Here is a 14,924-nt window from a genome sequence, read left to right on the forward strand (position 1 = left end):
ATTTTTTCTCCCGACATTACTTTGGTAACTTGGTATAGTTATAACCGCTCATAGACTAAAATTCATATAATTTAGTTTGGAACATCTCTGCCTCTGATATCGAAGGTTATGACTCATCAATACTTCCTGATTCAGAAAACTAGATTCTTGAGTGGAAAACTTTTAAGTTAATCCCACTATTTATGTATTTAAACATTTTTAGACGCAGATTCTATTGGTTTAATGTTTAATATTAAAATAGCAATCACCAACAATTGTAATGTTTCATTTAATCATTTTCAATTGTTCATCTAAACAACTATAATAGTTCACTTAAGTGTTTTAAAAAATCACTTAAATCTCCAACAATCATTCCCATTTATGTGTAATTAGAGATTCAATTAATAAATAGCACATATATCAAACTCATGTATAAATTAAAATGTGGATATATAAAGATATTTATTCATGGTTTACATTTTCTTAATACTGGTATATTACTTTTTTAAAAAATAGTAATACTGATCTGTTGATAAATAAAATTGTCTAAATAGACCCGAACATTTTATCTGAAACCCGAATAAACAAAACCGAATCAGACAAAAAAATCCACTCCAAGACATGATAATATAAACAAAAAATAATTGAAAACCATATATTTAATTTTTTTAAATATGTAATATTCTAAAATAAGTAAATTACACAACAAACCGAATTATCAGAATACTTTTAGATATTTATAATAACATAGTCATAATAATTTGTTTAATATAATCTAAAAGCATGAATATATAAGACATGGATTATGTGTTCATGGAAGATACATAATTAGAAATGCAGTTCTGCAAAAAAAAAAACATACATTTTAATCTAGTAGAAGAAATTAAGATTGATAATTTTATTCTTTCATTTAGGACTTTTTACTATCCAAATTCGAATGATCTTACCTAATGTATGTTGCTGACAATGTTTCATTTGAATATCATCTAAGAATTTATAAGCATCTAAACTGTACACAGTTTTTTTCTTCGCCGTTTTAATAAATTTGTGAAAAAATTACAACAGAAATTTATTGAGATAAACTATTTATAGATTTTCAAAGATCTATACGAAAGTCATAACTTTTAGATTTGAGATAGGTATTTTAAAATATTATATTTACAAAATATTATGAATAGACACATCATGACAAAATACACTTTATTATATTTGAAAAAATACATAATTATAGAAGAGGCACTTATTGGAATATTTTAACAGTTTTTTTTAAAAAAAATTGTCTTTTATAATGAAAAGATACAACTTTTAAAACTAATAATTGTACAAATAAACTTATTGATTGGGATATTTTAATTATATTTTAGAACTTTTCCAATAGTTACATGTTGGAGAAACAAAACTAATCACAGTTTTTATGAAAAGACACAACTCACTTATGAAGATATTATAACTACTTTTAGAAAGAAAAAAAATCAAATTAATATCAGTATTTATATGAAAAGACACAATTTTTAATATTAAATGGGATTCCTATTATTAATAGATTACCAACAACAACAAAACTTGTTGAAATTCAACTTACAAGTAATGAAACCAGTAAAGCTGATTAGTGGAGTGAGATCAGAATTATATCCCCTCATTTTCCATTCCCACCTGACCACTGAATCAATGTTTGAGTTTAGCCACAACACCTCTAAACCGAACCGGAAAAGCTTGTATTCCACTTCTGTCTTGCAACTTACAAGTAGTTGTGAAGTTAAAAGTTTATGCTTTAGCTTGGATGATTGGTAAATGTATTATTCTTTATCCAAATCTGCATCTATGACAAAATCCAATTTTGCTTACAAATGAGGTGTGTTAAAATGTACAGATGAACAAAGAACACCTTATGTTTATTTCATACTTGTCTAGATGAGATACTACTATTTGCATTCATAGAAAGACTGCTTCGTTTGCGCTTAAACCTTCTCTTGGATTCCTCTTCCTTTTCGTCAATATAAGCTAGAAAAGTCTGCAGCTTTTTCAAACGAGAACTCTCTGGTGAAGGTATATCCTTTTCTTCTTCTTCTGGCTTGTGTTTGATGAAGTTGCGGACTACCTTGACAAAGTGGATAAAGAGAGCTACAAGACAAGCGATACCACAGACAAGGAACATCCCCCAGAAGCTATGCACGTTGAGCTGTTCGGAGTCACCTGACTGAGACCCGTGCGGGCTGCTGCAGTTAGATTTGGAAAGCCATCTGTCATGGATCCTCTGAAGCTCCCCAGTTTCAGATAGACCAAGAATTGCTGTTGACATGTCCACTGCTAAAGGAGAGTCTCTTGGGAATGCCTTTTAAACAGAGAAGCAAGATCAGATTATGTTCAAACATGCACAGTAAAGAAAGAAGAACGTCAGAAGATGGACTCACAAATCCCCAACCACATCTGGTGAACTCTTGACCTCTGATGGCGAACTTGCAGTAATCCGAGAGGAAGAGATCAACATAAGGACGTTCATCCACAATGGCAGAAACAGTACCATTCTGAAGCGCAGTAGCGTATTCTTGAGGAGAGCCGAGAGCCACAAGTCTTGATCTGGCGATGTTGAGCTCATCAATCATGTAGTTTTCAGCAAATGAACCAACCTGGAAGCCAATACGTCCACTGCTGCTGATGAGTGTATCTACTCCTTTTATAGGTGAATTTAGCTGTTGCACTGTAAGCATCGATGTCAGACTCGCAGTGTAGCTTGATGTGATGATTAGAACCACAAAAAGCCATATCAGCAGCACCATGCGACCAAGAGTGCTCGTTGTATTCTCTCCTGATAGTTTGATTTCATAAAAGACGTTAGGAAAACTTCACACAGTAAGTAAGCTTGAAGGGAGTTTTGAGACTTACTGTGAGAGAAAAACATGGTCGAGAATGTGAACCTGCATTGTAATAAAAGATTGAAAGCTTGCATTAGCTATAGCAATCTTCCATTGATGCAAACCAATGTTCACAATAGAAGATTGGTTAACAAATTATTGATTTACTAGGGGTGAGACCAAGCGTTAACAAATTATTGATTTACTTTATATATATTTTACATTTATATAATATATTCTAGTTTTTTGGTTTTAATTATAAATTATTTTGATGAATTACTAAAATTAGATATACAAAACAAAAAAACATACAAATTTGTGGATTTGTACTAACATTATTATTTCATTTAATAGATACTAATTTAAATTGATTTAAACTAATTTAAATAGTTTAAATCGACTTAAAATGGTTTAAAAGGATTTGAATAATATAAATTGAACTTCATCAAAATTGTTTCAACTAGGACTGATTTGCCGGGACTAGACCGATTTTTAGAACCATGATGTAGACAGTTAAGATGGCTCATGTGTACTAACCAGAGAATGGTAATGATTTGTCTCCTTGGAGGACCTCGAAACTCATCGTTTGTTCGGTGTTCAAGAATCCATATCACAGCTCCAACGACCATGAAAAAAGAAGCTGTTACAGCCCACATAGGAGGAGTGAAAGGGCGTAAGAAGGCCCAAGGATTTTCATTAAGTGCTGTGACAGGAGCAACCACGACAAGTCCTGACTCAATGTAAGGCTGAGTATAATCCACAATCCTTGTTCGTTTTGTGACAATGGCTATATCTCCTACAGCAGCATCGAAGTCAACTCCATTGGCGACCTTGTTGACAAGATCATTGTAGTTTGGATTCTGGAGACCGTCTCCAAAGAAGATGAACTCGTGAGGAACCGGATAAGAAAGCAGTTTCACCGCAGCTTCAAACACATCAATGCAATACCCTTGCACTTTGTGGTTGCTGCTTCCGTTGACTCTTGACACAAAGTCCTTGAAGCTTGCTCTATTCGGAACACCGATCCTCAACAGCTTCCCGTTGTTAGGAAAAACCCATCCACGAGGCGTAACCGATGTCCCTCCAGGCCAAGTTACAGAGTTCAGATGCTGGTTTGAGCTAGAACGGTTAGATGGTTTGTTATAAAATGATTCAGGTGGCACAGTAGAAAGACCAGAATGGTTAGACCAGTAACCTATTTGGCGAAAACCGCCATCGACCACATTGATAATATCATATGAAGGCTGTGCCATTGACCTGTCTCGATGAAACTGAACCGGACCTGTTAGACCAGACATCTTTGTACGCATAATGTAATCAAGAAGTTGTGGTCCTTCATCAAATCTGCTCAAGGCACTTAGATTCAACGCTTCGCCTTTGAGGTTGCTTAACTTTGCATCATGAGAGAAGGTTAGATTACCTCCAGCTTCCAGAAATGACTTCACAGCTTGTGCAATGATCCAGACAGTATCATAAGCATACAAACCATAGACATTCAACCCAATAGTCTTGTTCTTCTTCCACCGTGCCACAAAGTCTCTTTTCTTTCTTGAATCAGGAGTGTGAAGACGCAGCGTTAGAACTCCATTGAGAGATTTAAGATCCAGAGGCAAATCTGAGTCCACTAGAGAAGACAGCCAAGTTGTAGCTATCCAAACATAGCCTTTCTCCATCATCCCAAGTCTCTCTGCTTCTTCAAAGATCATTTTCCCTGTATTTGGGAAAGTGTTCACAACGATTATCCGAGACTCCATTCCTCGGATCTTAGTCAGCTCCTCTATGATCTCAGCTGGACTAGTAATCACAACGTCCAGTGGAAGCACCGCCTTGTAAGAAATCTTACAACGCCTCTCTTCAAGCTCATCGCCTAACGCGGTAACACCGTTTCTGCTGTTGTCATCATCGTTATATAACGCCACTACGTCTGACCAGCCGTAGTATGTGATCATCTCAGCAATGGCCCGCATCAGGAACAGATCGTTAGGTGCTGTTTGGACAAAGAAAGGGAACTGGAGTGGAGAGAGGGTAGGGTCAAGAGCCGTGAATGACAACATAGGAACAGTAAGCTCGTTAGCAAGATGAGACAGGACATGAGCCATTATTGATGTCTGTGGACCAATTATAGCCACTACATCAGTCTCCATGAACTGCAATGCTGCAACAACAATAGGATAACTGAAGTAAGTTTACCAGAAGCAATCAAGCAAATATGTGATGTGATGGACCAGATGCCCTTCTGGGCCGAGGCTCTACTAAAGCCAAATATGTTCCAACCCTAGCTTACTATGATATTGTTCGTTTTGAACCTAAGCTCTCACAAATTTGTCTAAGTGGAATTCGAACATATATATATTGGATTTTTTTGGTCTAATATTCGATGTGAGACTTGGATATATATAAGTGGACTTGGTCTATTTATCCTGACAATATGGATACAGTGAAAACAAGATTTTGAGCTTTTTCAGTTCTAACCTCCCATGATGCTGAGGAAACCACTGCGTTGAGCATCACTGATCATAATACGGAGCTTTGATCCACCGAGGAAGCTAAGATCAGAGTTGACATCTTCCTCAGCAGCTTTGAAAGCAAGACTTGCAGTTTGGCCGTACATGGTGTTTAAACCGAATATAGCACCTACTTTAATAACACGAGGCCTAGACGTAGAAGCTCCCTCTGAAAGTAAACCAAGAAAAGCACCAAGAACTATGAAGCCCAACAGAACACAATTCATTGCTTGGTTCTTTAATACTGATCAACAAAAAACGAGAACTTGAGCTAAACCCCAAACAAGTTTTTCAGAGGGACAGAAGCAAAGCAAGTAGGTTTCAGTTTGAACAGTGAGAAAGGGAACTGAAAAAGTGTCACGAGAGGTTAAGACGGTGGAGATGAGTTAGAGGCAGAGATGATGCCAAACCCCAAAACTAAATAATGCTTTAAATAAACAAATAAAAAGAAAGATATCATGAGGGCGTTGAAAAATAAAAGCTAAGAATAATAATGGCTGAAAAGGGATAATAGAGTTATAGGTTAAGACATGAGGAACAAGCAAGATAAAAGAAAATGACAAGAAAGGGGGAAAATAAGAAGAAGAAGAAGAAGAAGAAGAAGAAAGTTAAAGAGGCTTGTTCAATAAAAAAGTGAATATAAATAGTTGGAGATTTGAGAAAGGAACAAACTTTTCTTAGTGGGATTTGAAATTTTTTTATTACTAACAAACAGAATCTATGGAGGAGGCACAGCTTCAGGATAAAACGTGGGAAATGACATGGCCAACAACAACAAGTGGTCACCGAAACGAAGATCTCCATTTTGGAATAAAGAAAGTGACAAAACACTGAAATTGTGAAAGTGGACCACTTTCTTTTCCAAATCCGAAAACACCTGAAGATGGAGTAGAAGAACTTAAGAGTAGATGATTAAGAAAATGTTATTTATTTTATTTTTCTTCTTAATACAAAATATTTTTATTTGATTATCTATCGGTAGATAATAGTATACTAGGCTTTTTTTTAGTTGGCATGATGATCTCATATTAAAAGGAGATAACTATAAGCAGCACTGTGAAACCTCATGATACAAAATGGGTGTTGTGAGTACCTAATTGAACAAACCAATGCACGATGAAAAGAATGAAATGATGAAGGATAAGAATTTTATTAGGACGAGACCACCACAAATGCAATGTTTGTATGGAATATCCACTAAAATTGGACCACAGAGCAATATCATCAACGCACTGCGATTAGTGAACTTAAAAGTATTCCACGAGTGACAAATCGACCAGAGACAAATGTATGGTCTATTGTGTGGGTGTACGCCTAAAAACACATTCAGTATCAAAACCAAAAAAACAAAAAACTATATCTGAACGATCCAAACTACAAAACTTGGTATCACAAATCTTCTAATACCTGCAGTGTTTTTTTAGCTCATGAGTTGGCTACTCTTTAGAAATCACTCAGCATTTTCCCTCCTCTTGAGGAATGGTGAATGTCCACCCTGGAAAATCTGAATCCTCAAACAGAGATGTTGGAACCGCTTTGTAGAAGGCTAATGGAACTTGTTTTACCCTTCTCCGAATCTGCCATTTTTAAATATAGTATGTCCCCACAGTTAGTTTGTCTAATGGTACTTGGTTTCGCACCACTAATTACAACAAGGAGTTGATGCATAAGAGCCATAAAGCTACATTACCTCGTCTCCGAAGATGGTGGCATATGAACCAGAGCTGAAATCTTCTATTTTCATTTCGGTGGTTTTCGCTCTGACGGTTAGATCAGTTTCCAGCGATGAAACACACCTACACAAGAAAACAGAGAGATATCAAGGAGATTACAAAATGTATGAAACAAAAGAACTTCATTCTTTTTGGATATTATGGTCTGGTGGAGTGAAATATACCTTGAGACTGGTGGGCAGTAATGGTGACGCAAAGTGTCAATCTCCCAAAGGGAACTCCCTGTTAACAAGTAATGAATATCATCAGTTCTCTTGTGAAGTTGTCTCACAAGGAAGCAAAACAACACCCTCGCTATCAGAACTTCATTTTTTGCATGAATCTAGAGAAATACAGTGCCACCAATAAGAAAGTACAAATCTAGAAATACACAGCAGCATAGATATTACTCTGTTGGATATGCTTCTACATCACTGGGAAAGTCAAAATACTTACTCATGGCACCAGTTTTCTTGAGATCGCTTTCCTGGTTGTTGAAATAGTCAATACCAAGATTTTTGTTGGTCTTTGGTCGGCACTCATTGGGTTCGTCAGCCTCTGAATTGGCTTCGTTGGCGGTTTCAACTGTTTCCTGCACAAAAATTACCATGCTTTTATAAACATGATTTTTGTTGCATTTTCAAGCACTCACGAAGGCTATACCTGATGCACAAGATGGTTGATTGTAGATTAGAGCCGTAATGACCAACGATCCCGAAGGAGGAACAGAAAGTGACAATCTGCTTAGTTTCTTTGCGAATGAAGCTGCCAAATATGCTGGAAGCAATGATGACCTAAGGCAAGCATCAAGAAGCTGCAGAAAGCGTTTCAGATATAGAGGGAACGATGACGGATTATAAATTAGTAATTCATTGATCACTTGGATTCGAAATACCTGAAGAAATCTTGCTCGGTGCTTAGCCACAAAGACCGAAGGGACCAGTAACGCATAGAGCTTTTCATAAAAGTTGGGATATTCCAAACCGTGTTCCGTCATGAGGATGAAAAGGCTGCTTAGAGCCATCACACTGACAACTCCCCCGATATCATATGACTTTTTTAGGAAGTCGCTGCAAGTTAACAAGTATTGTAAAAGATATATAAGCGATTATCAAAGGAAACAAATATACAACACGATAAAAGCTTTGGTATATATGCTCACCATAACATTGCAGGATTAGACAGATGGGGAATGACTGTCTGGTGAATACTAGCAAGAACCTGATCATCATATTGTTAAGTTAACCAAATTCCAAAGAAAGGGTTAGTTGTGAAAGTAAAGCAGCTAACCTCCTTGTAAACGTCAAGGGGAAGTGGCAGTCTGAGAAATGAGATCCATGCTTTTGTGAACTTCAGCTTCATCCGCTTGGCAATTGTAGTCGGAGATAGAAGCTACACAATAAAATAAGAAGCAAAAGTGAGCAATTGCATCGTAGGAAGCAAAACTATTCACGGATACAGTACGTTTTAGCAAATGGAAACTCACACTGCTGTCTTGATCTTTATTCTTTTTCTTCTTATCTTTCGGTTTCTCACTACTACTACTTTCATCTGATAATACACATGACCTTTATTAGTAAATCTTAAAAGAGATGGCGTCCTTTAAACCAAAATTTCAAGTGAAACAGTCACCTGAAACACTCCACATCTCGTGGTCGGACTTTTCAGCTTGTTTCTGAGGTGGTGGAATTCGAGATAAAACTTGATAGATCTTGCGAATAGAGAATTCGAGGCTACAATTCAAAAAAAAAGTTCCAAATAATCACCAACACAATAACAAAAAAAAAAAAAAAAAAAAAACAAAAAAAAAAAAAAAAAAAAAAAAAAAAAAACAGCATAGTAATAGTCACACTCGAACAGTCTGGAAGAAACGAGCAGCAAATACAAGCTGTACAACGAAAGAATTGAAATTTTACTGAGACTAACCTGTCTTTTGATTCATTCTCAGTCTCACTATGTTCTATCACGGTTCTATCAGCTACAAAAGGCCAAAACCACATCAGAGATACACATAAAACTGAAAGAAATTTGTTGTCAATAAAGAAAGGACAAACAAGCGCACCAGACACAACTGATGATGCTTCAAGTGTTTTCACAAACTTCTCCATGCTGATTTATGTAAAATAGCTGTAGCACAAATCGATATTCAGAGTCAAATCCCAAATGAGCATACAAACAATAACATGAATACATGTAAAACAAAAAGGTTATCAAACAACATATTGAAGTACTTTGAGGTAAGCATATCCAAGAACACGTCAATATCAACTGCAGAGTGAATCTACAGAGAGACAATAGTAAAAGCTAGTATCAAAGCACTGCAAAATAATGAATGAGCCAAAGAACAGAATATTTTCATAAAATAAACTTACAATAGCATTAAGTATTCTGTGGAAGATGGAAGAGTGAAACCTTCCCGCATTCAGAAGCTTTACAAACTCCATTAATGTGCCCAAAACTATATCCTAAAAACAAACATCATCATCATCGTTAAGGCTACATGAAACGACGATGCAAAAACAGAGAGAAGACAGGAGAGTTACCTTTAGAGTGTCTTCTGACTGTTGAGAGACAAGAACATCGAGTAGAAGCTTCACGAACTCGTCAAACTTCGATCTTAGCCAAGCTTTGAATATGACTTCAGGGTCTTCATCTGTCTTCTTGTTTGAAGTATCATCGTCGTCTTCTTCGGAACGAGGTCGTTTCGTTGAAGAAGAAGAAGTCGAGGGAAGCTGGGAGAGAAGAGGAGTGAAGAAGGACTGGAGTGAGAGGAGGGCTTCCACCACGAACTGCGGCGGAGATGAAGGAGAGAAGGAGAGGGAGGTTGTTGATGTGAGCTCGAGATGAGAGTAGGTCGCTGCCTAGTGACTTGAGCTCTTTCAAGGTGTAGTTCTGTTTCTTCTTCTGGTTCTTTGCGAGAATCGACGCCATTGTTGAGCTCTCTGGTTCGTAGCAGAGACAGAGGACAAGGGAGGGTTTAGCAGAGAGAGAGAGAGAGAGGCACAAGAAAAACCTAACGATGATGTTGTAGTTGAAAATAATACGACGGCGTGTTGAGCACTTTACGAAACAGAGAACTATATTATGGGCCCGTAATGAGAGATCTTCTGGGCAAGGCGCAAAGAATACCGTCAGATTTCATAGGGCTACTCAGGATGATGCAGTCTGGCGTAAATCTTCTAAAGACAGGTAAAATTGTCGGCTGTAATATCGTGTATGTAATATTTCTTATAATTTGTAATAGCATAATTAACCAGACAAAAAAAAAAATACTAGAAAACCGAACACGAATAAATTTAAATTTGAAAAACCCCGAAAACATAACTCAAATAGATATCCAAAAATCTATATTTTTTTAACGTCTCCAATGGTTATATCCAAATAGGAAGTAGTAAGTTTGATACAACAAGAGAAACATTTAAACGTTCAACCTTAAAATAAAAATTTACGAGCGAAAAATAAAATTTATCTGACCATCTTTAAGAACACTCTTTGTAATTTTTGTGCGATGCGATTTGATGATGACGACTCAATTTCGAACACCACTGCACCGAATTGTGAACACAAACCTCCTATTCATGGTTTCTTCACGGCATTCATTAGATCGTGAAGGTCATACCCAATGACCACCTTTTGATAACCCAGATCCTTCATACTTTGAAGAGCCCATTATAAACATCGAAGCTCCGTTGTTAACTTGCTCGGTGATAAGTAAGTTCATCCTAGCGTGATGTAGAAGAACATTACATGTAAAGTCTCTGATAACAAATACACCTCCACTATAAAGCTTCGCATTTTTCCAAGTTGAGTGGATGTTGGATTTCGCAAAACCAGAGATAGGAGGTTTCCATTTTTTGTTCTCTTCTAGCAGATCATTCCCAACGTCATCTCTCCCCTGATCCTTATTAAGCTTATTCCAAACACGAGCATCCTCAGACGCTTGTTGAACGTTAAGGTCTGGAAAATGAATTCTAAAGTTTATGTGAGAAAAGTAACGAGAGAGAAGAGATTGAGAGTTTTTGGAATTTTAATTCATGTTTTTAATATTGTTTTGATAAATGGAATTAAGAGAGCCTTCTCTCAGTAAGAGCAGCATTAACCGGGGATCTTAACCCCCGTTTTTAGTATTTTTTGATTTAATTAAAAAAAAAATTACCTAATTAAACAAGGGACGTCCCTTGTTTTAGGGACATAGCATACGTATCTTGTGGGACGCGTGTCAAAACCTCGCGTTTCTTTCTCTCTCTCGAAGCGGTTCGTTTCTCTCTTCTCCCGTGACTCCTCGACGACTCCGTCTTCCATCGATGATCTCTCGTGGACCATGGCTTCTCCTCGACGATTCGATCGGTGAGATCTCTTCGAGGCAATCATCCGGCGTCTGTCTCGGTGGAATCGCCGTCTCCGTCTCTCTCCTCGACAACTCCGAGTCTCTCTCTGTCCCCTCGACGACTCCGCCTCTCTCTTATTCTCCTCGGCGACGCCGTGACTCTGTGACTCTCTCGCTCTCCTCTCCGGCCCGTAGGTCTCCTCGAGGAAATCAAATCTCACGGTAAAGCTTTAGGCCTTTTAGATGTTGAGTTAACAAATGTTTTATGTGTCATGTCTGAGATGAAGCTTGATGCCTTTTGATAGTGATCAGATTAGTTCCGATGAGGTGCTTAGTTGGGTGATGTTATCTCTGGTATGTCCTTGGTAGAGTTCGATCATTTTGATACTGATCAGATTAGTTTAGATGTTGAGTTGAGTGATGTTTTATCTTTTATATCTGCGGTAAAGCTTGATGCTTGTTCTCTGCCAATGTCTAGTGTAAACCTTTATGCTTTTGATGGTGATCTGATTAGATTAGAGGGAAATGCTTGAATCTATAGTGATAATCTTGCTCGCGTCTGAATCTTTCATGTGCTGATTTTGTCTCTTGTATTTTCTTGTGAGATGAACGGATCAAGAGAGATGTGAAGGTCTCTTTATATGGACGGTTCAAGTCACATGAAGCTTGTTCAAAGGAGAGCACTACAACTACAATACAGGTACAACTTCTACATTCGATCTTCTAGATGTTGATGGTCTGAATTGATTGTGAAACTGAGCCGGTTTAGAAATAAATTGATTGTGAGTTAATAAAGTAGCTATGTTAATTGATTGTGCATCTGATATGGTTAGATAGGATAAGTTTATTTAAAAAAAAAGTTAATGAGTTAGCTAAAGGTCAACTCAAATTGGTTGTGGGTTATGATGAATGCGTTCCTTTAATCTATCTCTCTATTTTGGCTTCCTTTAATCCATCTCTCTTCTGTCACCTCTTCTCTTCCATCTATTAAATACATCTTCCTCTTCTAAAGTTTTTTGTCTTTCTTTCGATTCATTCTTCTTCTTGCCTTTTCCTCGGTATGGATTATGATCCATATAAAACACAGACATCAAATTTTGTTGACCTTCTCAATAGTCAACAAGACGTTGTGTTTGGTTTAGGGGAAGATAGTGTCCGTGTTTCTTCATCACAGGTTCCTCACTTTGGTGAGATTCCTGTAGAGCGTAAAGAAAGAAGAACCTGGACGCCTACAGACGATCAAGTGCTCATATCCTCTTGGTTAAACACAAGTAAAGATCCGGTGGTAGGGAACGAGCAACGATCCGGAGCTTTTTGGCAGAGAATTGCCGCGTACTTCGCAGCATCACCAAAGATTGCAGTTAGTGAAAGAAGGGAGGCCGGTCACTGCAAGCAACGTTGGCACAAGATCAATGATCTTGTAGGGAAGTTCTGTGGCGCGTTCGAAGCTGCAAGCAGAGAGAGAACCAGCGGGCAAAATGAGATCTTCTTCAACAATCACAACAAGAAGTTCACTCTAGAACATGCGTGGAAGGAGCTTCGAAACGATCAGAAATGGTGTGACCTGTCAACTTCTAAAACGGAGAGTGGCTGTAAAAAGAGGAAGCTCGACGACAGCGCACAATCAGCAACCTCTCACGCCTCTGAATCCATGACTGATCGTCCCCCGGGTGTTAAGTCAGCTAAGGCCAATTGTAAGAAGAGAAAGGCAGAGGAAAGGTTGTCTGAGTTTGTGGGTATGTGGAGCATCAAGGAGGATATGGCTATCAAGGAAAGGCTGTCGAAGATGAAGCTCCTTGATAGGCTACTTGCAAAAGTTGAGCCGCTTGATGAGTATGAAGAAACCTTGAAACAGAAACTCATCAATGAGTTGGTCTCTAATTAGGTGAAGATAGTGTTGTAATTTAGTTCAAATCTATTTAGTCTAAGTCTTATTAGTCTAAATCTAAGTTGTTTATATAAATGCTTAATGTTCTTATGGCTTATATAAATGCTTAATGTTCTTGTCTTGGTTTTACAGGAGTCAGTCACAGGATGTGGAGTGGAGTCACGGGAAGTGAATGAGTGGAGTCACGGGAGTGTGTTTTACCCTCTTGTAGTAGGGTCTGTCTTGCATCGCCTCTGTCTTCTAGTAGTCACAGGAGTGTGTTTTACACTCTTGTAGTAGGGTCTGACTTGTAGTAGGGTCTGTCTTGTAGTAGTCACGGGAGTGTGTTTTTACGTTTGATTTTTGTATTGTAGTAGTCACGGGATTGTAGTAATTACAAGGATGTATGTCACTAAATTTTATAAGTCACCTTCTCTATATAATTGTCATCACTTTCTCTTTGTTATCTCATCATCTCTTCTTCCCTTCTCTAGTTGTCTTCTTCACTTCTCAAGCTCCCGTAAACAATATTGATCACTGCCTCTTGGTGATCCTATATAATTGTGATCACAAGTCTTTTTTATAACTACTCTCATCTTATCTCCTTCTCTTTATTTTTTTCACCTTTTTAAAACACAAAATTTCTACATAAAATTTTACGTTTCATACAAGTCAATGGCATCTGGTTCTCATAACCCTTTTGAGGGATCAGATGATGATACTTGTGATGAATATTTTGATCAAACTTTCGATCAATATTTCGATCAAACTTTCGAGAATTTTACCATTGATTATGTTAATCAAGAAGAAGAGAGGAAAAAAAGGAAGAAACGCGTCTATATCGAAAGAAATCGTGAAGAAGGCGATTTACGGTTATGGAAAGATTATTTCTGTAACACTCCTACATATCCTCAAAATCTATTCCGACGACGTTTTAGAATGAACAAGCCATTGTTCATGCACATTGTTGACCGACTCTCCAACGAAGTTCACTTCTTTCGCCAAAAGAAAGATAGTCTTGGAAGGCTTAGTCTCTCACCACTCCAAAAGTGTTCAGCAGCCATTCGTCTCTTGGCATACGGTAGTGCGGCTGATACGGTCGACGAATACCTCCGGCTCGGTGAAACTACAGCTCGGTCTTGTTTGGAGCATTTTGTGGAAGGAATAATTAATTTGTTCGGCGATGAGTACCTAAGAAGACCAACACCGGCTGATCTTCAACGTCTACTTGATATTGGAGAGCATCGTGGATTCCCCGGGATGATAGGAAGCATCGATTGTATGCATTGGGAGTGGAAGAATTGTCCCACCGCTTGGAAAGGGCAATATTCTCGTGGTTCGGGTAAACCAACAATTGTTTTAGAGGCGGTTGCTTCGTATGATCTCTGGATATGGCATGCGTTTTTTGGACCTCCAGGTACTTTAAATGATATCAATGTTCTTGATCGCTCACCTGTTTTTGATGACATAATAAATGGTCAAGCTCCGCAAGTCACTTACTATGTCAGTGGAAGAGAGTATAATTTGGCTTATTATCTCACCGATGGTATTTATCCGAAATGGGCAACTTTTATCCAATCTATTCCGATGCCACAAGGACCGAAAGCGGTTTTATTTGCTCAACGTCAAGAAGCTGTCCGCAAAGATGTCGAGCGCGCTTTTGGAGTCTTGCAAGCTCGCTTC

General features: G+C 37.8%; 3 protein-coding genes across 4 annotated transcripts; 1 reads left to right on the forward strand and 2 right to left on the reverse strand.

The window, feature by feature from the left end:
• Window positions 1-1,763: 1,763 nt before the first annotated feature.
• Window positions 1,764-6,844, reverse strand: LOC106306671 (glutamate receptor 3.1). Of its 2 annotated transcripts, XM_013743376.1 has the most exons (6): window positions 6,743-6,844; window positions 5,304-5,504; window positions 3,369-4,986; window positions 2,863-2,894; window positions 2,391-2,785; window positions 1,764-2,311 (listed from the first exon to the last, which is right to left on the reverse strand). In XM_013743376.1, the coding sequence occupies exons 2-6, from the start codon at window positions 5,440-5,442 to the stop codon at window positions 1,877-1,879; spliced, it is 2,619 nt and encodes an 872-aa protein (XP_013598830.1). In that variant the 5' UTR covers window positions 5,443-5,504; window positions 6,743-6,844; the 3' UTR covers window positions 1,764-1,876. The 2 variants fall into 2 exon arrangements, with proteins under 2 accessions (XP_013598830.1, XP_013598829.1); XM_013743375.1 differs by lacking the exon at window positions 6,743-6,844 and having other exon boundaries at window positions 5,304-5,915.
• On the reverse strand, window positions 6,555-10,079 carry LOC106306672 (nucleolar complex protein 4 homolog). The gene is given in 15 exon segments (XM_013743377.1): window positions 6,555-6,912; window positions 7,026-7,131; window positions 7,233-7,290; window positions 7,504-7,861; window positions 7,943-8,117; window positions 8,210-8,268; window positions 8,338-8,439; window positions 8,534-8,598; window positions 8,680-8,780; window positions 8,974-9,025; window positions 9,110-9,174; window positions 9,264-9,328; window positions 9,420-9,512; window positions 9,591-9,858; window positions 9,860-10,079. Coding segments are annotated over 15 exon segments (1,809 nt in total). The 5' UTR covers window positions 9,979-10,079; the 3' UTR covers window positions 6,555-6,789.
• A 2,355-nt stretch (window positions 10,080-12,434) lies between these two features.
• LOC106302438 (glutathione S-transferase T3-like) lies at window positions 12,435-13,538 on the forward strand. The gene is made up of 2 exons (XM_013738947.1): window positions 12,435-13,247; window positions 13,395-13,538. Exons 1-2 carry the CDS (start codon window positions 12,435-12,437, stop codon window positions 13,536-13,538), a joined length of 957 nt encoding a protein of 318 aa, XP_013594401.1.
• Window positions 13,539-14,924: the final 1,386 nt, after the last annotated feature.

Source organism: Brassica oleracea, chromosome C7, assembly GCF_000695525.1.
Source record: "Brassica oleracea var. oleracea cultivar TO1000 chromosome C7, BOL, whole genome shotgun sequence".
In the NCBI taxonomy this organism is placed as follows: domain Eukaryota; kingdom Viridiplantae; phylum Streptophyta; class Magnoliopsida; order Brassicales; family Brassicaceae; genus Brassica; species Brassica oleracea.

Bases quoted from the DNA above. Each gene is read 5' to 3' on its own strand.
- LOC106302438 (XM_013738947.1), top strand. From the start codon at position 12,435: ATGGATTATGATCCATATAAAACACAGACATCAAATTTTGTTGACCTT. The intron at 13,248-13,394 runs GTCTCTAATTAG...TTGGTTTTACAG, and splicing joins AGAAACTCATCAATGAGTTG to GAGTCAGTCACAGGATGTGG.
- LOC106306671 (XM_013743375.1), bottom strand. From the start codon at position 5,562: ATGAATTGTGTTCTGTTGGGCTTCATAGTTCTTGGTGCTTTTCTTGGT. The intron at 4,987-5,303 runs GTTAGAACTGAA...TTGTTGTTGCAG, and splicing joins TTTCCTCAGCATCATGGGAG to CATTGCAGTTCATGGAGACT. The intron at 2,312-2,390 runs GTGAGTCCATCT...TCTGTTTAAAAG, and splicing joins CCAGATGTGGTTGGGGATTT to GCATTCCCAAGAGACTCTCC.